The sequence below is a fragment of the Parambassis ranga genome, chromosome 19, assembly GCF_900634625.1.
Source record: "Parambassis ranga chromosome 19, fParRan2.1, whole genome shotgun sequence".
In the NCBI taxonomy this organism is placed as follows: Eukaryota; Metazoa; Chordata; class Actinopteri; family Ambassidae; genus Parambassis; species Parambassis ranga.
In genome coordinates this window covers 12,753,955-12,777,150 of record NC_041039.1, presented here as the reverse complement: position 1 = coordinate 12,777,150, position 23,196 = coordinate 12,753,955, and the positions used below count along the sequence as shown (strand labels likewise).

At 42.0% G+C, this 23,196-nt stretch overlaps 2 protein-coding genes across 3 annotated transcripts; both read left to right on the top strand.

Annotated features, from left to right (window-relative positions):
- The first annotated feature begins 939 nt into the window (after nt 1-939).
- Nucleotides 940-8,553, top strand: LOC114451457 (CD81 antigen-like). The gene is made up of 8 exons (XM_028430060.1): nt 940-1,147; nt 2,325-2,439; nt 6,599-6,696; nt 6,780-6,854; nt 6,942-7,055; nt 7,161-7,262; nt 7,736-7,819; nt 7,895-8,553. Exons 1-8 carry the CDS (start codon nt 1,082-1,084, stop codon nt 7,958-7,960), a joined length of 720 nt encoding a protein of 239 aa, XP_028285861.1. The 5' UTR covers nt 940-1,081; the 3' UTR covers nt 7,961-8,553.
- Nucleotides 8,554-11,499: 2,946 nt separating this feature from the next.
- Nucleotides 11,500-23,026, top strand: pkp3a (plakophilin 3a). 2 transcript variants are annotated; one of them, XM_028430006.1, is made up of 14 exons: nt 11,500-11,638; nt 13,180-13,357; nt 16,935-17,026; nt 17,452-18,188; nt 18,760-18,883; nt 18,971-19,175; nt 19,639-19,846; nt 20,047-20,164; nt 20,253-20,417; nt 20,507-20,689; nt 20,767-20,920; nt 21,102-21,297; nt 21,437-21,524; nt 22,147-23,026. In XM_028430006.1, exons 1-14 carry the CDS (start codon nt 11,636-11,638, stop codon nt 22,186-22,188), a joined length of 2,493 nt encoding a protein of 830 aa, XP_028285807.1. In that variant the 5' UTR covers nt 11,500-11,635; the 3' UTR covers nt 22,189-23,026. The 2 variants fall into 2 exon arrangements, with proteins under 2 accessions (XP_028285807.1, XP_028285806.1); XM_028430005.1 differs by lacking the exon at nt 11,500-11,638 and having other exon boundaries at nt 13,016-13,357.
- The last annotated feature ends 170 nt before the right edge of the window (nt 23,027-23,196 follow it).

Here is a 23,196-nt window from a genome sequence, read left to right as displayed (position 1 = left end):
GGAAAATCTCTGCGCTGCTTAAATCAAGAAAAACACAGAAATTTTGAGTGAGTGAAAAAAACGCCTGTTATTCACACCAAGCGCAGCCCTTCTCTCACATCAGATGGCGCATGCCCAGTGGAGGAACCCTCTATTTATTAAAACACGCTGTCAAGTCCCCAGTGTTTCAGGCTGTTTAAATTGTCATCGCTGTCTAGTCCCCCCTCCTCCCTTAAGCTCGCAGTGCGGCCAGAAGGCAGGAGAGAGTCATTATGCTCACGCACAGCTGGCTGGAGAAGGTGTGACCCTGGAGGCACGGACGCGCGCAGATCCGCCCATAACATCAAAAACACAATCACCACACAGGCTTTGTTAGAGCTCCATGATTTACGCATGCCAGGCCGGAATCCCCTGCTGAAAGATGTGTGTCTCCACTGAGAGCAGAGGCGGGTTAATTAAAGCGAAAAAAACAGCTAAAATAATTTAATGTTTGCGCAATATGTGCTGCATTTGATCAGAGTAATAGCTTAATTAACAAACTGGGCCTTTTACCTGTGCTTACAATGCCAACAGAGGGCGCTATTGCTCGCTGCAGTTTTGTTGGTTAATTATCGTAAAACAATGTTGAACAGATGTAAGGGAGGAGTGAGCTGTGGTGTGGATCAGGATGAAAGGTTTACACTCATCCTCATTAGGAAATAAAGTTATCATTCACACATTTATTGTTGAGGAAATTGCTTCTCTTGCTCACATTGATTGAATCACTTGAATCACTTCAGTGAACATATTTGTAGTTTTTTTTCAAATGTTTTTGGAAAGTAGAAACTCTTTCTTTCTTTCTTTCTTTCTTTCTTTCTTTCTTTCTTTCTTTCTATGATCTCTTTTTCTCAGATGCTCTATCCTCCTCAGTTGGGGCAGTTCCTCTTCTCGGTTTTCACTCTTCATTATAAAGGAGGAGTTTGCTGACGCTTAGCCTCTACCCTCCACTGGCCTGAATAAACTTGAGTTCTCTTGCAGACACTGTGCGATTCCTGGAAGTAGACCGGACTCACAAATTTTGTTTGATTTGGGCAAAAAGGACTGGCTGATAAGAAGGGGAAACATGGCTGTTGCGGGCTGCACAAAATGCATTAAATATATGTTATTCTTCTTTAATTTTATTTTCTGGGTGAGTTCATTTCATTTACTTTATTTTTTAAAGTTGATTCTGATTTTGTGCCTGTGGTAAAAACATGTTATTTTTAAGTGACTTTTAACAGTTTGGATGTGTAATGATAACTCAGAGGAGTTTTCCGCTCAGCTCTCTTTGAAAAAAAAAAACAGCAGCATCCACAGACCTGGCAAAGCACACAAAGCTTTGGTCAGACAGGAGCTTCTTATTTTCAGCTTGGCTGAGCACTAGAGGAAGGTGGCTGAAAGAGCTGTAACAGTTCTGGCTGGGTGGGCTTCATCAGTCTTCTCACAGGGATTATAGGCCACTTTTTAACTTATACTTCAGATTGACTTATGACTGTCTCTGAAGTTGAGTTTCTGTTGAAAAAATTCTTTAAAAAATACATTTTTGGAGTTACTTTAGTAATGAGGAAACCAGCAGTAGTATTTCTACACTTCATTATATCACATTTTGATTTGTGAATTTACAATCGGGCATCTTTATAGAACAGTTGTGTTTTTTTAGGCCAGAGCAGAGTCATTATATCCTGGACACACAACACTTGAGTGGACGTTTCCTCTGTTGGTTGTGCTGCCCTGCCTGTCATTGTCAAAATTCTGAGCCCTCTCTTCCTCATGTTGCTATTTTTCAAGTCGAGGATTCAGTTTCCTGTTTCTTTGGGAACAATGAAAATGCAGCCGGTGCAAAAAAAAGTGCATATACCTTGTTGTAAACATTGGTGCTGGAATGTGAACAACAAAAAGCACTGATTCCGTTTACTCCATCAGCCTTAATGTGATTGTTTCTGGATAGCTCTGCTTTATAAGAGTCAGAGAGGTAAAGTTACACAACAGAGTTGTTACTTTGGCTTTACACAGTGGTGTGAGGACATGGGGGTTGGCCACAGGTCACTGAGCTGTCAGGATGTCCTGTCTTTTCCTAAAGGACAGGTCAGCGCCTCACAGCAGAGCTGAGCTCAGTGAGAGAAGGTTTAATATTGAAAAGAAAGCTGGGGCAGACCGTCCTCTAAAAAACCACTTCTTCTGAAAAATTGATACCTACATGCCTGTTTTAATATTCATGTTAACATTTCTCTTAGATTTCTGACACATGCAGGGCTCTGATCTTCATCAAAGTGAGACACCATGAGAGATAATAATTAAAACCTTTCTTTTTTTTCTCTTTGGAACAGCTGGCCGGAGGTGTGATCTTAGGAGTGGCGCTGTGGCTACGCCATGACAGTCAAACCAGCAATCTCCTCATACTTCAGTTTGAAGGCCAACAGGCACCGAGCACCTTCTACATTAGTGAGTACACACCTTCAGTCACTGTAGTGTTTAAACTGCATAAAAAAGCACAAAGAACTCATTTAAATGTAAGTTGGTCTCTTTATGCTGTGACATCCTCACCATCATTGTGTCACTATTTACACTGCTAGCATTATTTAAGTGAAAACTATATAGTGGCTTAAAATAACAGAGAAAAATACAGGAAATGTCCACCAGCTACAGAGTTTCTGTCCTCGTTCATTCACAGTGTCCACATTGCAGCTTACACTTACCCAGAATACTTGTATTTCACGCTTAGCTGTGAGTGATGTCCAGAAATAGCGGGTGCAGTGAGGCCTCAAAGAAAAGACCAGGAAACAGGACCTGCGTACATCCGTAGCATAAGTGTCCAGACACCTCAGTGTTTTCATCTATCAGTCTGCTGCTGATGACCTCATTTATTGTAGGTGATGATCTCTTAATAATTCAAATAAATGCATGTGCTTGTGACAAAAAAAACAAGAAATGGGCAGTTCTTTCAGGAGAGAGGCCACATGCTTCAGACAGATGTTGAGCCAGATGTGGGTTTAGAGAAATGAGCTCCCTGTTCCTTCTGTCTCTCGCACTTTAAAGTATTTCCACTGATGCAGCATGGTCTCTGGGACTGCAGCTTTGGGAGTGTGTTTCTCATGTTGTACTCACTGCATGAACTGAAGTCATAAGTCATCATCATGTCTCCTTCACTGCAATCAACAATCCGCAGATTGGCCCTAACCTACAATACATGATATGAATTGAACGTTTCATAGCTCCGTCTTCTTGGTTTGTTGTGGTGGTGAACTCTAGTGAGCCCATTAATTTACATTTGGGCTTCTGCTTCTCTCCCATACTTACTCCTCAGTAAGTATACAGAGCGAGGGCAAACCCAAGCTTTTTATAGGAGACATGGCACACTCGTGATTTTAGAGGCAGAGCGGTAGGAGAGGCCCACCCAGGCGAGATCAAGGGAATGTTTCTTTTTTTTTCTTCCCCTCCCCGCCTAGAACATACGCCCTTGCATAATTCAAATAACCTCGTACATCTGCACATTATCCCTCAAATTAGAGTTCTAAGTGGATGTTTTTAGCCTGTTGGCACACCAAAGTGGTGTTTTTGTAAGACTGAAAATATACATGCTCCTACCTCTTCACCAGTGCCTGAAATCATTACTGGGTTGAGTTGTAAGTAGTCCAGTCTGGTTAACGCTACAGATTCTCATAGTGTAACATGTAGTTAAATATTTCTGGAGAAAAACATTTTTATTGATGTTCTTGCTGGGAAGTAGATGACTAGAATGATACCACGCTTACATCTGTAGGCAATAGTTAGCATTAAGCCTGAAAGCAGTGGAAGCAAGCCGCAGCCAAAGTGAGAAACGGTAAATGTCTAACAACACTTGAGTGAATGTAGCTACACAGTGATGCTCAGCTCAGCTTAAGTGTTGTTAGACATTTACCGTTTCTCACGTACGAGACCCCTGGACCGTAACCTGATCCTTGATGCTTCATCAGCTCTTATTTGATACATGTTGGATGTTTCTGCTTTATAAGATGCAGATCAGCGTCAAAGAGTCAGAGATGTAAAGTTAAACAACAAACTTGTTGGCTTGGCTTATAATATTTGTGTGAGGACACGGACTGTGTCACAGGTCGCTGAGGTGTCAGGAAATCCTCTCTTCTCTCAAAGGACTGTAAACAGAGTTGAACTCAGGAGAAGATTTTTCAGCAGAAATGACAACAGTGGTCAAAAATTTAAGACAATTAAATTCACTAGTCTGGCCTGTGTCCTGTGCCATGTGAATATATGGCTGATAAAACCTATTAGGCTATAGGACTCATCACCATAGTAGCCTAAGAAGTGATAGAGGGGCATGCAGTTGGCTTTATATAGGTAATATTTGTTTTGTGAAATGATATCCTACCTAAACCTTACCAAGTCATCTTTGATGCCTGAGAACAGGAGTAATGATGGATTATCATCACCATCCTTCATCCATCCACCTTTGGTTCAGTTTTTATGTTGCACCATCTCTGTCAATTGATCGTATATGTTGCCTTTGCAGTGGATGCAGCATGAGAACTTTTAGTTTTAACTATATAACATTTTTATTTTTTAAGTTAGATATTTCAGTATTTTGACAATGATCAGAGAAAACCCTATTTTGTCTCCCAACCATCTTAAATGCAGTTACTAATAATTACAGAGCCATAGAAAATCCATTTGTTGGATGTCTACTCAATGTTTATCTGCCTCCAACTTCACATGGGAGTGATAAAACCCAGTTTATTTAATGCTCAGCAAAGAATATTATCCAAAATTATGAACTGTTACTTTCATCATGTGCTAGAATTTTGAGGCAACTGTTTTTTTAAATTATTAATCCTCTTGTCATAATTTGTCCCCTGACATACAGTAAGATTAGTTTATTGGTGTCATGCTCCCACAGTGTGGACATGGCTTCACAGCTCCTGCCTTCTTTTTTCTTTTTAAACACTGGAGGAGAAGAACGCGCAGGGCTTTTAGTGGCCAATGTTCACTCCCTTTTTCTTCCCCCTTCAGGAGATTACACAGGGAGACAAGAAATAAATGAACTTCCCCGGGGGTTGAAAATCGCCTGTCTCCCTTAAAGTCTCAATAGCCTTCAGATCTCAAAGGGTGTTGTCATAGTAATGGAAGGCAGTGGAAGTAATGCCTGCTTTGCCGCATTGCCGGGTTACTGGCCCTGGTAGCCGTTTCTCAGTACAACAAAAACATCAAGCCCTGAGAGCGCAGCAGACGGAGGAGGACCTGAGGGTGGTGGTGTGTGGGAGACAAGAGAGTGTAGATGTAGGGATGGGGAATGGCTCTGCGTGATAAATGAGGTAGAGTGTGAGGTGCTGGAAGCCTGCAGTCAGAGTCAGAGTCTCTTACTGTCTGTCCCTTTTAGGCTGTTCTGTCAGGCTACATTAGAGCCTCTGCTTGTTTTGTTTGCGTGTGTGCAAGAATAGAAAATCCAGAAACAGACTGTTCTCAGACCATCTCACTAAAACACACAAGTAAAGGTTCTAGGACAGTACACTGTGCAGTGTTGGTTACTGTTGTTTCCAGCCAAAGAGTCACCAAGTCGCATGATAAAGTAGGAACAAAAGACACAAATTTTTTCACGTCTTTACAAATTTTAAGTAACAGCATGAAAATCTCAACAGCTATCATTAGTTTTGACAAGAAGCCCTGAATTTAGGCGCAGTGAAAGTAAATGTAGTTCTTCTTGTGAAAGTTTCAGTTTTACAGGCAATGAACAAAAGATTCTTATCAAACAATCTGCTGCTCATGTGAAACTTTATCTCCTTCAGGCTGATTATTTACACCAATAATCTGTATCCATTATATTCTGTTGTGGAGCCACCATCCGACCTCTCTAATCTCCACCACACCACTCTTCCTGTGATCTCTCTGATTAAAAAACAAAAAGGGTGGGGGTGGAGGGGTGGGTGGTGGAGTGGGGATTGTTGCTTGGCTGCACACATTAAAACTCAAGTTCCCTTCTGTGTAATTATGTCCTGCAGGGGCTAATTTTACATTGTATCCCACCTACTTTGTGCCAAGCTAAGTGTCACATTGGCCATTTACAACAAGTACAGCTGTTCTGAAAGAGGCTGTCCTGCACATTGAGTGGATTTTTACAGTGCATTTCCCCATTAAGCTGTAGAAAACACAACCCAGGCCTCTGCTGTAACTGGAGCTTTATTGCCAGTCATTGACTTTTTGCTGCCATGCTTGCACTGGAGCTTCTGTTTGCCATTAAAAAATGTGTAGTAAGTGTGTGTTTTCAGAAGTTTACTCAGAGGTGTGTGTGTGTATTCACATGACAGCCCGCTCTCCACTTTGTGTGGATGGATAATGCCCGGGGTCAGAGGTCCGTGCTGAGGCCATTCAGAGGGGAATTTCCTGCCGCATGGTGTTAGCTCCGCCTCCCTTTCTCTCAGGCAGGATCCTGGAGCAATTTATCTGCAGGATGACAATAATGTTATGTCATTCTACAGAGAAACGTTCAGGAAGTCCGAACTGTGTGGCTCCTGTGGTATTTACAGCTCAGCCACTGCTGCCCCCTACTGGAATAGAAGACACATGATGTTGAACAACACAGGCAGTTTCCCTCTGTGTTTGTGTGTGTTTGCAGGTGTGTACATACTGATAGCTGTTGGAGCTGTGATGATGCTGGTGGGATTCCTCGGATGTTATGGTGCCATTCAGGAATCTCAGTGCCTGCTGGGAACAGTGAGTGACCCCCCCCCTGCAGCTGCAGCTTCTTTTCAATTTATTCAGTTATTCTGAAACAAATATCTGTTTTTTTTCTGTAGTTCTTCTTCTTTCTGGTGATACTCTTTGCCTGTGAGGTGGCTGCAGCTATCTGGGGTTTCATGAACAGGGACACTGTGAGTATACCACACAACACACACATGCTACATGTGTTTCACCTGTTTGTTATTGCGTCTCTGAAACCGCCTGCCCAATCCCCACAGATCTCCAAAGAGCTTATCAATTTCTACGACTCAGCTTACATCAAGGCTGTGGACGTCTCAGGGTCTCCCAGCAAGGACGCTGCCATCAAGGTGCTGGATGTTTTCCACGCTACGGTATGTAGATGTTTATTTTTCTCATTATATGGGATGTGATAAATATATATTTTGCATTCTAATATGTGTATGACCTCATCTTCCTGCTTTTTGATTCCCTTTTAGCTTGACTGCTGTGGTAAAGGAGACGACACTCCTCTCTTCCAACAAGTCGTCGGCACTTTGTGTCCAAGAAAGTCTCAAGAGGATTTTCAGAGGGAATCACAAGTACACACAATTTCTCTGTAACATTATGCTTAAACGATGGTTCAATTATGTATCTGTATTTTGTAGAAAGAAAAATGTTTTTCTGCAAAAGGTGAGAGCTCTGTGTTTGTGGGTGTAAATAGCCAAATAGATGCTGAGCGTTTAATCTCTCCCAGGTGCAAATTATAGTCGTATTAAAATCACCATATTCAGTAAATGGTCAAACAGTGGAGTCTATGGACCTGAGTAAAGCCTTATGCTACGTACTCTGAATTGATCCGAATCACTCACATGCTTTCCTTTCAGACTGTAGGTAGTATTTATGTTGCTATCAGCTATCACATTCTATGTCATTAATTCAGAATGACTTCAGAATTGTGCAGTGGGATACTCAGCTTTATGTTGTGACAGCAGGCTCAGTTCTCAGTTACATGTGATCATGACTCCTTCATCACTGCAGCGTGGTCCTCACTCTGCCTGTCTCTTCCTCTCAGAGCTGTCACACCAAACTGACCGAGCTGTTCTCAGAGAAGCTCTACCTCATCGGTCTGGCTGCCTTGGTGGTGGCTGTTATCATGGTGAGTGTCAGATCCAGAGTGGATATTTCACATACCCCTGCCTCTAAGCTTCTTTTTTTCTTTCCTCACGTTCAGATTTTTGAGATGATCTTCACCATGGTGCTCTGCTGTGGGATCCGTAACAGCCCCGGAGCTTACTAAAAGTCCAGCAAGCGGCAACATCTGCTTGTATTGACAACATGTTTGGCTCCTCTTATTTTATGCTTTTAGCATCAGATTGCTATTTCTCTTTATTTTAGGTTAGAAAAGACAGCTTGTTTTTAATAATGTTAATCTATTTTCACTAATTGTTAGACAGTAGTTCAGCTCCGAGCAGTGAGATGTTCTTTATTTATCACTGCACAGGAATATTTGATACATACAGACTGTTACATGTTTGTTGACTGTTGTCACATTACATTAGTGTAATGTCACATTATATCGATGTATAAATTGTACATATAGGTGTCATATGTTAGTAACAGTTAGGAGAGTCTGTGTATTCCCTGAATGATTTTTTTTTTATGTTGTGACAGCATTATTTAAGCGGCATTGATTGAGAAATCGTTCTGTCTTACTCGAATAATTATCAGAGGATGAGGAAGAGGAGGAGTCTGCTTTCTGTCTGATGTGAACCATCTCCTTCTGTGTTAACATGTGAAACCCCCTTCTTACGGTTAAAAACTTTGATGTCTTCTCACTCCACCTTTTTTTTTAAAGAAAGCTTATAAATAAATTATGCCATTTCTCTTGTACTACTGATTTCCATCCTTTTATTGTTTGTGATCCATAAGATGAAGCCAACACATGCTGCAAGTCAATCCCAAATACTGAAATGTAATTTCACTGCTGCTGTTTACCCCAGTTACAGCATCTTATGGGTGGCAGTCACCAAAGCCACTTACACTCTTAAGTCTCATCAGGAAACCTTCAGATCGATTTTAATTTCTGATCCAAAGAGTCCAGCTCCTCAGACAAAAACTCCCTCTTTCAGCTTCCTTGTTTACAACTCACATGGTTTCAAACCTGCACACAGGCCTGCAGTGGCTGCTTGGTATGACCACAGGGGGGCAGTGTGATGTGAGCACACCGTGTTGCTCATTCAGCACAATCTTTCCCACTGCAAAAAAACTCATCTGACTTGTATTTCTTGTTGCAGCCGACACACCCAGTGCCCATGTTTGTTCTGCCGAAAGCTTCACTTTCTCATCAGGAGTTGTGTAATGATGTCATGTGACAGTTTTTGAATTTCAGGATGGCCTCCAAGTTCAAACATGTTTACTGACTGTTGTCACAGTGTTCTGTGGAAATGATTTGCACAGTGCTGCCTACATGGGTCTGATTTTCTGAGTTTCCACAGTGTGAGTCTCTTATCCAGCTTAAAGCATGTATAGTGATGTTTAGATGGCCCAGAGTGGCTGCTACAATTAGTGGAAACTGCCTTTCCTGTTTCAACCGGACAATGCTGCTGTGCACGCTGTGATGAACTGGAAGGTTGACTGTGAATCTTATCAGCCAACATCGGTGCTTCATCATACTACTGTGCTGTGTGTAAATCTTAGCAGACGGCTCCAAAGTCTCCTGGAGTGGAGTGGCTGCAGCAGCACATTAATGCTTTAACATTAATTTACATACATTTAATCAACAAGGTTCATAAATCATGTTTAGTAAACAAATAAATAAGATTGAAGTGTAGGTTATGTGAAGACAATAATTCTTCCGTATATCCGATGTGACTCAGGCTTCCTGGATCTGTGTCCAAGTAGATTACAATACACCTCTGATCTTTACCACCTTAAATACACGCAACCCTGCTCAATCAGGTTGAACATTCATGCTAATTTTTATTTTTTGTATCTGTATGTGTGACAATTTGGTAAACTCAAGACAGTTGCACAGCCTTTTATAACAAACAAACAAACAGAATCCCTCACCAACTAAATGGAAGGGTGACTCTGACTATACTGTTTCTCACATACAGCAGAGAGGTGAGTGTGGATAAAAGTCATGGAACAAGTTCAAAAAGAAGGGAGTATTCTCCCGCCTCTGCGCCACCTCTGCTACCTATAGAATCAGGTTTTTAATCCTGGTGTTCAGCTGAGAAAGCAGTTTCTCACCCCTTCTTAAATTACAGAACTCCTGTTCAGACCAGAATGTCAGGCAGTGGTGGAAGCCATGCTTACTCTAAAAACTGGCAGCAAATTCAAGGAGCTTGCTCATCTTACACTTCTGTTTTCAGCTTTCAAACATTACATGACATAATAAATAGTACGTAACTAGGCTACACCTCATTTTAAAGAACTGTATAAGGTGTAGTGATTTTACAACTTTGTATCCAAGTAAAGGTGTTCAAAAGTATCCATAAATTGTATTTGTATATGTTTAATGTTCTCCCAGTCATTTAATGCAGGCACTTTTGTCTGACTCAGCGGGTCCACTGCTCAATCAGACTAAGATCAGGTGAATGATCTAAAACTTACTGAATGGTGAAGAGTCCATTTTGATGAATGTATCTAAACCTGAGGGCGCAGAATGTTTCCACCAATAATACAGTATATTAGTAACCACCATGTCCTTTTTCTTTTCCCATCTTCCCCACACATTCATCATTTGTCTTTCAAATAGAGGCGGTTTACATTTCAATCCTTAAACATCACTCACTCTGACATTCAGTGTCAGTTCTGTGCAGCTCTGGTTAATCCTCAGAGATTCAGGTCCTTTCACTAGTTTTCTCTGTTTGCATTCTGTCTGTGTGTGTGTGTGTGTGTGTGTGTGTGTGTGTGTCCGCCTCTTTACTCATCACATGAATAAAGGGAACTCCACCTTAATCTAAAGTGCAATTCTAAAGTCATCTCTGAGCCACATGCAACCACAATTTTCCACTGTTGAACAACTTTTTTTAATGTAATGTGTTTGTAATTTGGACTCTATGTGTTAACAGAAATAGAATGTAGTATGAATTAGTATGTATTAGAATTAGAATGTAGTATTATTATGTTATTTCATATTTTGACCCACAGAGCCCAGCAATGGTGAGTTTGTAACTGTCCGAATTATTATGATATGGACTGTATTTGAAACACAATGTTACATGAAATTAATTATCAGTATTAGGATGAAAAATTATATTCTTGCCTATTGAAGACAGTTTTTGGTGAAAGAAAGTAAAAAAAACACTGCGTCTCACTTTTATATTAATAATGATGCCTGGACATCCACATGTTCTTACATTGTTTCAGACAGTTACCTCAGACAGACAGGTGGATTCTGCTTATGCATTAAACAGTAGTAGGTCGAACAAGAGTGTCACTGTCATTACAGTCACTTTCTCTGACGCACACACACATACTGCCGTGAGTCAATAACCTTTAGGCAGATTTCTGTCATTCACTGCCTCTGATGCTGGGAATCCAGCTGCTCTGATGCTCTATGCAGACAGAGTGAGTCATCAATGAAATGTTGCAACGTCCTAAAAAAATGTAATCTGTATCACATAAAACATTAAAATACCGATTTATAGAAATGTATAATATTGAACCACCTGTCACACATGTCCAAAAGACTCACAGCTAAGCTAAAAAACTCTGCATCATTTTTCTTTTGACTCTTGTCAGATACAGTCAGACTGTCTGCTCTTGTCTTCAACATCCTAAACACACCCAGTGGTGTCATACTCTCCTTGACTCATCTCTTTGTTTTTTGTTTGTTGACAGTTCATCCATGAAAAGGGACTGTAATTATCAGGGCGGTCACTGTGAATATAACTTTTTACTTTCGAAAGAATCAGATCAGAGCAGGTGAACGACTTCAGAGAGAGAAGAACATCTACGAGCGGTAATGGTGAGTCACAGCTTATATTCATAGCAAAGTGATCAATTTGCATGCATATAGTTTCGCTCGAATGAACTTCAGAGTCCGGTGACCTCCTGTTATATGAGGTTGTTTATCGTTTCTGAGCATGGAGGTGCTGTCAACTGTGAACAAATTTGGAACGAGTGTGAGGAAATAGTTGAGATATGATTTCTGAGCTGATAAAAAGAGGAAGGAGGTCGTGTTTCTACACATCTCCTGCTGCATCCGCTTTACTCTAAACCTATTGAGTTTGATCCTCTTTGGAAAAATGAAATCCTCAGCTGTCCTCCACTGGGAAATGACTGGCTGAAGGAATCATTTTTAGACCACAAAGAAAAAGCAGCAATTAGAGTGAGATTGTTTATTTAAACTCAAAGGACCAGACAGAAAAAATTCTAGGATCTTTTAAAACAAACAAGTCAGCACTGTACATGCAGCAGGTAACCCCTAACCCACACAGTACTTTAAACTTTTGTATTGGACACAATGACTCATAGTTGCTATGCACAAATACAACAAACCAGATAAGGCAAAGGTGTGGCTCCAGCTTAATAACAGAGTGTGAATGCACCACACCTTGTAACTGCTGCCGTGTTTAACGGCATTTGTGAGATTTAACTTTATGTCAGGCCACTTTGTGAAAACATCACGGACAAAACTAGGCTCTAAACTCCACACTTATTACTGCTGCATGATTGAATTACAGAACTATAATGGAGTAGGATTACACAGAGTCATCTGATGTGTATAATCCACAGAAAATGGCTCATCATGCTCATTAATATCATTCATTGTCATTAGAGGACTGACTGATATGCTTAACTTTAATTTATGTGCAAAAAGACGTTTAAAGTGACATGAGTCATGACTTTAGGGATGCATTATGACATCTGGGCACCATGAGTATCATTGGCACACAATGCCTATTGACAGGCAGATAAGCTGATGCTGACTAATGCTCCCTGTGGGACTCATGTGCGGCTCCATCAGATCCAGCAGCATAAAAGTCATCTGTCAGAGAGCAGAACTGAAGCCATGCAGGTGTAATGTAAATTTATTGGAACCTTTGTTGTGCATGGCAGAAACTAAAGTCGCCAATTGTATATGCATGCAAGGGTGGCTGCACCTGCATCAGAAATGCTTTGTTTGTAAGTGTGAACACATTTCCTGTTTGATAGAGACCGATTAAAACAGACACAAAAGGATAAATCAGCCGACAGAAATCTGAGTCTCAGCCCGTATGTGCCATGATTGTTATCTGTGGTGGACTTGCTCACCTGTGACTCAGGTGCCCTGGTATCGGCTATGTGAGGCCCCTCCTCCTACGGGCTCTGCGCGCCCAGGGCGTCTGTCTCCCTCCAGACAGTCCTAGCCGCCACGACGCAGAGCGCAGAAAGCCCTGTCCGTGGCAGCGTGTAGCACAGGCAGCCGTAGCATTTTTTTTTTAAATATATATATTTTTTTAGGGTTTATAACTTCTCACCATGAGTGTCATGGCCTCAGAGAGCGTGTTTTTGTCTGCTTTACAGCCCAACAGCGCGGTCACCACTTACGCGCTCCCGTCTGACATCCAACTCGGGAATGGGAGTTCCGTATCGGACGAGGTGGCGAAAGCGCGGCGCGTCCAGCAGCAGGTCCAGATGAGACTGTCGATGAAGCCCACACTTCCGCGTCAGAATGGATCGGCCTCACACTACGCCGCGTCAGGTACATCAACAACTTTAACCATTACATGGAGAAAGAGAGGAGGTGAAGTAGTTTGGGTTCAGTGTGGTGGAGTAATATTGAAAACACACAGGTGCTGGTGTCTCTGGAGCTGAGATTAGTGTCTGCTGACTGGTCACCTGTGCTACAGAGGAGCTGTAACCCTGTTTCTGTTGCCCTTACTCTTAAATGACTACAGCAACATAAAACTCTGTAGGCTTAATGTCATGTTGTTTTTTTACACTGCTGAGGATCTGTCATGTTGGGATTTAAACTCAGGACATATCACATGACCAACACAGGATATTCTTGTGTATATCCAAAATATTTAAAGCCCTCCAAGTTTTGTTTTCCCTTTTTGAAACACCTCACAAGTGGGTCATCGCCTCAGAGATTGGGCCAGGGCCACCACAGAAGGAAAATTAGATCATATTCACATTTAACAGGCAGCAGTCTGCTTTGTTTTGCTGACATGATACATGTTCAGTCAATTGCTTGTTCATAGAGGGTATCAGAGGTTTCTCTTTTAGAACTCCGATCAGTTAACAGATTTCACTTTCAAATGCAAGAAGGAGCTTGTTTTGATGTGCAGGATATGTTTCGGGTTTGTTTGTGCATGTCTGTCCCCTCATCTCATTGAGGGATTTTTCTACAAATTGTCCTGAGCTGATTTCAAACAGCAGCAGCAGCCATCTTCCACCATGTCATGTCCCTGCACACAAGAAACAGTTAATGTGTAACAGGCTCGAACAAGTGCTGCTTTCATGAACACCTCTGATAGCAGGCTAAGGTGAAAGCCTCCCTCTGTGGGGTTGGGTTTCAGGACTTACTCAGCTTAAAGTGGGGAGGGGCTCAGGAGAGATACCTGGGATGGCATTGTTCTGGGAAACAGCTGTGTACTGTTGGTGTGTTTAAAGACATCACAAAAAAATGTCAGTCTGAGCCGACTTGGCACTAAGACAAAGTTGAGGTAAGAGTGTTGTTTCAGGGAGATATTTTTTTTCCTTGTATCACAGTTAATGGCTCTGAATGAGGCAGAGAGGGTCCTGTGTTGTTTCTGAAATCTGGTGTCAAATTGGTGCATCATGTCTCTTAGCCTAAGGAGGCCTCTCTGCTCCAGGCCTTTAGTTTATATGACCTCTAAATTCTGGGTTGTGTGGTGAAAGATGAAGAGTCATTTTCTCACTCTTCTTGTTTTTAAGCATTTCCTAGAGGCACACCTGTCTCAACAAGCAAACATACAATCCTGTCGGTGCTGGTATGCACAAAGACATACAACATGTCTGCTAAGTGGGTCACTGTTTTCGTACCTCTGTTATTCCTGTCAGACTCTCCAGCCTTGTGACTGCACCCATCCTTTATCCTCAGAGATAAACATGGTCATAAAATGTGACTTCATATGAAACCTGCACAAGAGAAGCATTCGTACGACACAGCAGGGAATGCTGCCATGTCAAGGGTTTGTGGATTCACAGAAGATCTTTATGAATGCATTTAAGTGTTAGCACATGAGGCTGAAACCTCAAGCAATGCTTCCTCCTTTTAGCTGTGATTAAATGGTGCTCATACTTTAAGTGGACAAGTCTCAGTGTGAAAGTGAGAGAGTCCTGACTGTGTGAGCGTAACTATTTTTTTTTTTAAGAAAACAAAAGAGGAAAAAATAGCATCCCTGCTGAGGATTTTTCAGGGTGTGTGCTCTCAGGTGTGTTGGACCTGTCACTCATTTGAAAAGCAGCACAGGCCTCCTTTCTGCTCATGTGGAATTTATGAAACCTCCAGATGCTCAGGCTCAAGGTGAACATACAAGTACAGTGTATACTCTCCCACAAACACGCACTTAAACATGTCTTTGTTGTTCCCTCTTTTTTATTATGTTAGTTGGCACGTTGAGTTGCACTCTGACATCATTTTGTGTTTGAACTACCTTGAGGCAGGGGAAGAGTTCATGTTTGAACCTGGACCAGTGCGACCTAGATTTATTACCGAGTGTCAGAAAAACAGGAAAAACAAAAGTGTGGTGAAGATTACAGGTTTTCAGATGCTGGCAGCTGAGGATGACTTGCTTATGCGTGCTGGCAGTCAACATAGAAACATGTAAAAGGAAACAATACTTAATTATTGATTTTTTTTAAATGGCAGCTGTGATAGACTCTAGTCTCTTTTCATAGGATAAAAGCACATAAATAGCTGGACAGATGAATAGATGACTTATGGTGACTTGGATGACATATTTTGATCTTATTAAAGATGCTGGGTTTGGCCATTAGCTGAACAGCTTGTGTTCTTTTTGTTCTAGCATGCTAGCGCAAATGAGAGGGTGCAATATTTATTCCTAATTCCTTGGCACAGGAAAGAAATTACATAAACACATCTGCACTCAGAGCAGATCCAGTATAATTAACACAGTTTTGTCAGTTCTCAGCCTTTCTTCATCCTACCTTAGTGAACATTTTGGTACATGACTGCTATCACATTCACCTCTTGGCTGTCAGATGACTCTATCCTGGAACTAGAGCGAAACATTCACACGTTCTCTGTGCTGACTGACTGAAGTGAGAGAACGTCTTTGTGTGTGGTATATACGTTGCTCCCAGAGTGACAGGAAACCGGAGACATCAGACCTACTGACTGCTCTGCTCTGGCTGAACATTCAGGCTTCAGTGCAACAGGACACCTGCTATTCAAACTGTAATGTCTCTAATGCAAATCATTGTTGTCGATTAAGGAGGCGGGACACCTGGCTTTTAATAGCACCATTCACTGTGTGGCAGAAGATTGTGTATGAAGTGTAGACTGTTTTCATTAGCATGTCAAATTAAATGGTATCAGTTTTCTTTTTCTTTTTTTTTCCACCAAAGGTGAGGGAGCCGACTTGATGCTTCATTATTTATTTATGTGGCAGAGCTCAGTAATCAGCAACAACATTTAAAAAGAATTTAAAGGCTCCATACCTTCTTCTTCTACTATCCACTTTTTTATAAGTTTCAGGTCCAAATGCTGTCGGTTTTTTTTGCGCTCTTGCAAATGAGCTGTTTCAGTGCAAATCAGCTCTAAATGTAAATCAGCTTTCAGACCACACCCCTTCATACATGAGGGCTGCACTTTATGGCAGATCTTTATGGTTGCTATGGAAACCTTTGCAAAAACAAGGTGGAGAACCAGTATGGCTGGAAATAAGGGCGTTTACCCTGTACATTTGAATGATCCTTTTCCTTTCTGATGTTGTAAGGGGGCCGCAGACCTCATTCTGACTCAGTATTTTGTGATGATGATTGAGGATGGACTTTTTCATATTTTGTAGTTAAACTGGTGACATTATTTTTGCTTTCTTGCTTCTTCTTTTGTCACATCAAGGGATGTGTGAGAGCTTTTTTTCTCTCAGTTGGGCTCCCGTAGGGCTAACATCTAAGATGATTAAAAAATCTTTATTGTAACACTTAGCAACACAAATGTGCAGAGAATCATATGAAGTTTTTTTTTACATTAAAACATATTTTTTATTGTTGCATCACTGATAAAAATGTGCATGAAGTAATCTTGTGTTATTTTAATTTAATTAATTTTTGTTGCTTTATTTCAGACTATGACAGATCATCAACAATGAAATATAGCACCTATAGCCCCAATTTCAGCTCTAAATCATCCTATGTGTACTCAGGCTCAAAGACAATGGTGAGTACATGATATTGAGGTAAATCTTAAGCAGCTTTTCACCCACTGGGTCATCTATCTGCCTGTTAAAGAACCTGTCACTGTCCAACATGCCTGTGGTTCATGTAGGACTCAGCACATGTGGTATTTCACAGGAGACTGTGATGAGTTCAGCTGAGTTTTCAAGCCCACTCTCTAGATTCCTTTCTTTATGATAGAGTGGAAAGCCCTAAAAAAAGATTTGAAGGTACATTAAAGACTTCTGAATGTATAACTAGTGACAAAAAAACACAAAAGTTCTGACCTTTGTGTTTCTATTAGTAAGCTCACTGCTCCTATCAAATTTACAAACCATCTTTGAAATGCAGTGACAGAAAATGTTTCCATGCATACAGAAACATATTGGGTAATATGAGTGTAATGCCTTCTCCTCTTTTTACCATCAGGGTCCTCATGTATCCCAGAGGCAAGGCTTCAGCTGCCAGTCTGCTGGCCCTGACATGACCCAGTTTCACAGAATCAGCGTTGGGGGTGGAGGTGTAGGTGTAGGTGCAGGTGGCAGCGGGTTTTATCAAGAAGATGTACGCATGGGTGGCTACCAAGGCAGCATCAGACAACCGGAAACCATGTCTATGCATTCCATGCGGCAGGGAGGACAGTTGAACTGGATGGTGGATGGCAGTGATGCTGGCAGCATGGTCTCCGAACGAGACGGCACTTTAAACCGTCATTATGCTCACAGCGCCATCAACGGCTACAGCAGCCAGGTGAGGCAAGGAGGCGCCATGACCTTTCAGGCACCCCCTCGACGCCAGTCTCTCAGTGGCACTCTATCCCGTGGTGGTGGAGGGATGTCAGCAGGAGGGGCGGAGATCATCCAGCAGCCCTCATTCAAAGGTCCAGCCCACCGCACCATCAGTAGGATTACCCAACGAAACCGCATGAGCAACATGTCCGGAACATTGCAGCACCAGATGTCCGTGGGTGGGAGCAGCTACGGTGGAGGGGACACTGTCGACCGGGGGTTCATTGTGTCCACACTGTCTGGATCCCAGGGGAACCTGTTGCAGCGTCAGGGCACCCTGTCCCGGGCCATGTCAGTGAAAAGCATGCACAGTGTGGGCAGAGGCATGGACATCTACGGACAGGGGGAGATGGGAGCCAGCATGGGCAACCTCAGCGGGTGAGAACTCATCCATTAGAAAGCAAGTTTTATTAGTTTCATCAACAACCAATTTAGAGTCAGCCCCATGTTGACTGTTACACTGCTGCAAACACTAGGATGGTAAATGTGTATGAATCCAATGCTAATAATAGCCCTTTGTAGTCATTCTGGTATTATCAACGTCACTGACTTCCAGTGAACTAGATGATCCAAGATGAACTCTCTTGCATCGGGAAGTTTTTAATTAGAAGGCGCGTGTGATGGGAAAACAGTATTTCGTAAGAGCTGTGGACTGGGAGGTGGCTCCATAGTGGCAGGACTGGGTTTAGGGTGTGGCAGCTCAGTTTCAGGCCTCGCATTTCACACATCCCACAGCGTGCGGTTAGGCAAGCAGATTTGCAAAGCACTGTGTGATTTGGAAGAAACTCAACCAGCTGAATTTTACACACATGCAACAAATCATCTGCTGCTTTTCATTTTTCACATCCTATTGACATATTTTGTGCTACCAAACACGACAAGCAGCATCATCATGTAATTAACTGTTCTGAATTCTTTGGTTTAATTTGTTTATCTGCTACTTTGACAGGATTGCTTTGTTGGACATGAACTCAGCTGTGGAACACCTGAAAGATGACGACCCTGATATGCAGGTCCTTGGTGCTGCCTACATCCAGCATCAGTGCTACAATGACAATGAGTCCAAACACGAGGTACTTTTATCATCATTATCTGACTGGACTCTGCCCTGACCTTTATGAGCTATATCAAACCAATCTAAACCTTGTTTTTCCTCTCAGGTGCGCCGCATCAATGGCATAAGTGAGCTGGTGAAGCTGTTCAATAGTGACAACCCAGAAGTGCGACGATATGTCACAGGGGCCACGCGTAATCTCATCTACGAGAACATGGAAAACAAGATGTCCCTGATCGAAGAGGGAGGTATTGAGGAACTGGTCAAGGCGCTTGGTGAGCCTGATGAGGAGCTCCGCAAAAACATCACAGGTGGGTAAAAAAGAAATCTCTTTCGCCTGCTGTAACTTTAAAGTGGATGTTAGTGAACATGTATGTGGCATGTCTGAGAATGCAGGGTGGAGCTGCATTCATTTCTATAAGGTGTGTTTACGGGGAATGGTGTTGGAGTTGTCTGGACGTGTAGACCACCCTTTTTTTATGAAATAGGAGGCCCTGTCACTTTTCCTCTATACTCCTACACCTCGGTTTGTATCATGGTGCTAGGAAACCTGTAAACTATGGGAAAGTTCTCGTTTAATAGTTCAGTTTGAGAAATATACCCATATGCTTTTGGTAAATATAAATCGACAGCCAGAGACATCTTAGCTTAGCATAAATATAAGGAAAATGGCAAGCCTAGGTCCCAAAGGTTCTGTTTGCCCATACATGACAGGCTTCACCTTTAACGAGAATAAATATGAGTTTTGGTTTGTGTTTTTTTTTTTTGTTGCAGGAATCCTTTGGAATCTTTCATCCAAGGACAACCTAAAGGAGAAACTGGCCAGGGAAACACTTTCTGATCTCACTGAGAAGATCCTCGTCCCTCTGTCTGCCATAGAGGTAGAGCAGGCAGAGAAGAGCCGTGATGAAGACGCTGTAAAAATTCCTAAGCTGTCCCCCTCTCATGTGGAAATCTTCTGCAACACCACAGGATGCCTCAGGTACACATCGTTTGTCTGCGTCTTATCTCTGTGGTGCCTGCTCTGTCTCTTCACTGTGACAGCATTTTGGATTTGTTGAACCTGTTCCTGCAGTGTTTTACCACATCTCGCATCTCTCCAGAGATCCAGTGACTAGGAATCTTTCTCTGTGTGTGGCTTTTATTGCAAAATTTCACACTCCCTGTTGTGTGTGCATTCAGGAATCTGAGCTCTGGCAGTGAGAAGACCCGTTATATGATGAGGGAAACCCACGGGCTGGTTGATTCTTTGGTGGACTACATTCAAGCCTGTGTTGAAAAGAATGATGCAGAAGGAAAGGTGAGGAGGAAGCCGCTGTTACTGTTCATGTATATGCACACATGCACCTGCAGGGCTTTGTGTATTCATTCATCTGTGCATGTTGCAGGGGGTGGAGAATGCTACATGTGTCTTGAGGAACCTCTCCTACCAGCTCTACAGTGAAATTCCTCCTGCTGCTGCAAGGCGTCTGGAAGGACCAACCAGAGATCAGGCCAAAGGGAAGGGCCAAACCGTTGGCTGTTTCACTCCTCAGAGCAGAAAAGCCAAAAATGTATGCACACATGAGATTTTCACTCAGTCACCAATTACTGTACCAAATTGTCCATCTAAAGCTTGTCTTCCTGTGTTGTCGTTTCACAGAAACAGAACATAAGTCTGAACACTTTGAATGAAGTCGCCCGGGTGCCAAAGGGCATGGAGTTGCTGTGGCACCCTCTGACAGTGGGTACGTATAATGGCCTGCTGCACAAATGCGAGACTAACACCACAACTCGTGAGGCTGCCGCTGGAGCTCTGCAGAACATCACAGCTGGAGACAAGAGGGTGAGCAGCACACAATTCACAATTCATTCAGGTCTGATCATTCCAGTTTGTCTTACATGTGTCTCATTAACCCTCAGTGGGCGTCAGTACTGAGCTCGGTGGCTCTGGAGCACGAGCGCATGCTGCCATTCTTGCTCGATTACCTGCGTACTGAAAAAGTGCTGGAGCTGCGGTCGCTCACAGGCTTTCTCCGAAACCTGTCCCGCCATGCCAACAATAAGGATGACATGTGTGAGTCTTTTGTTCGTTTCTTCCCGTTATTTATATAAATGAGATGATGCCTCATGTCTCAGGCTGACAGGGATCGGCTCACGAAAATGAGTGGATTTAGGAGTGAAAACTAAATCAGTTTGTTTAAATAGGAAGAAATATTCCCGTAAATACTTAATCAATATTTTTTTGTTTTATTTAGCCACAAAAACAGTGAACAGGCTGGTGGAAAAGTTGCCCAGCGAAGGATTTCAGAAGGAGGCCTCCAGCGAGGTGGTGGTCAACATCTGCGGCATCCTCAATAACCTGGTGACCGGGAGCTTTTTAGCTGCGAGAGACATCACCTACTTCGATGGAATACCCAAACTGATGGCCATCAAGAACGCACGTGACAACAGGTCTGATACTGATCCAACATCCTGATTTCCCCACCCCTCCAAAATATTGTACATACACAATATTACACAATTTTGTTGCATCATATCATGTGACGTCATCTGTTAACATGTAAACATCGAATGAAACTTTTTTTTCCAGCCCTACAAGTATGAAAACAGCGAAAGCAGCAGCAACAGTTCTCTCCAACATGTACCATTACAAGAAGCTACACAAAGACTTTGAAAAGGTCAGTGACACTATGTTCACCCTCACATCGTTTCCATAGTTTAATTAAATATAAAAACATTTATCTTAAGCATTTTTTGAAACCTAGGCAGGAACAGTTACTGTCACACCTAAGTGGAAAATCTGTCTCATCACAGAACCCCACCCTCATTCATACATTGTGTCAGAGTGAGAGCGACAGATGGGCTGTGTGTGTTTGAGTTTTCTAATAACATTGACAGTGATGTAAATGTTGTGTACCTGATAACTGTCCTCAGGCTCTGAAACTCCCTCTTCAGGCAGGCACACGTTTAAACCTATATATCTCTGACACACACACACACACACACACACTGCTGGGCAGGTCTGTGACTCGGGCAGGTAACTTTACTGCCTCCTGCATATCACAACTTGCCACTCCCAAGGGTGTGGTGTTCAGTTTGTTTCCTAATGAACAAGTCCAAACAGAACATAAAAATGTGCTAATGTTCACTGTACACGCAGCTTTAATATATTTATCAAAGTTCAAATATGTACTTATAGACGTCACTCGAGGTGAACTGTTGAAGTTTGATTTCTCGTGAGTTATAGCCACATTTCTGTGTTCCAGCTCATTACACTGTCTTGTGTTATTTGTTCTACAGAAAGGGTATACACGCGCAGACTTCACCGATATCACCATCTGAAACACACTCTGCTGGCACCCTGTGGACCTTTTAACTGAGATAACACAGCTCTGTCTTTATCTGCTGTTCTTCCTGACAACACTCAGGAGCGCTGCTGCATATACCCAGAGAGAAAAAAAAGGATTTCTTGTTGATGGACTTCAGCACAGTGAAAGAATTGTGGACCATTAAATGGACTTTGAATATATAAACGTTTGCACCTTAACCATACAGTCTTTGTTTGAACAGTGCATGTGTTTTAGTGTGTATTCAGGGATTTCTTTTCAGTCACAGCTGACTGTGTTTAGATTTTAGAAATGGTTTTTAAAATGTGTGCCTTATCTTCTCACTGTTGCACCTCAGCTTTAATGCAACCAACATGGCATTTTTTTGTAAATATTATCTGCTTTATCTTTCACACAAAATGTAGATCAAACGTTTTATATTCTTTAGTTCTTTTCCGATAGATGACAAAATTGTCATATTTGAATGTAAGAGATTTATGGAAAGTTGGATGTATATACATTTGCTTTAGTGAATAAGGATGCCTCCAAACTTGACTTTTGTATTTACTTTTTTAAGACTTACCACAGAAAATGCTGTTATTTGGTTTGTGTGATAACCAGGGGTGAAAGAATTATAATTATAAATGTACATTTAAAAAGTTTTTAAATTGGATATTAGTACATAGTAAACATTTTTTTTGTTTAAAAAGTAAAAATATGGATTAACCCAAGGTCTGGAGTATGTGCTGTGTGGAGTAAATGTGTCTCTGTGTGGGTGTTTGGAGGCATTTTAATTGTATACAGGCAAATGCATCATGTGGATATTTTAATAAAACAAAACACTTAGAAAAGAAGTGTTATTTTGTGTTTCTAGTGTGTGTTTGGTGCAGCGTTTACTGCTGAAACAACCTTTAACACCAACATGGAGAAATGCTGGCCACTCCCTGTTTACATATTTGCTCCTGCTCAGACAGGAACAATACCAGACCTTACCCGACTGCACCCTTATTTAGGCTCTTATTAC

Coding starts and splice junctions, on each gene's coding strand:
- LOC114451457 (XM_028430060.1), top strand. CDS start 1,082: ATGGCTGTTGCGGGCTGCACAAAATGCATTAAATATATGTTATTCTTC. Junction 6,855..6,941: donor GTTTCATGAACAGGGACACT/GTGAGTATACCA, acceptor CAATCCCCACAG/ATCTCCAAAGAGCTTATCAA. Junction 7,056..7,160: donor TGGATGTTTTCCACGCTACG/GTATGTAGATGT, acceptor ATTCCCTTTTAG/CTTGACTGCTGTGGTAAAGG.
- pkp3a (XM_028430005.1), top strand. CDS start 13,135: ATGAGTGTCATGGCCTCAGAGAGCGTGTTTTTGTCTGCTTTACAGCCC. Junction 19,847..20,046: donor AACACCACAGGATGCCTCAG/GTACACATCGTT, acceptor GTGTGCATTCAG/GAATCTGAGCTCTGGCAGTG. Junction 20,921..21,101: donor CAACAATAAGGATGACATGT/GTGAGTCTTTTG, acceptor TGTTTTATTTAG/CCACAAAAACAGTGAACAGG.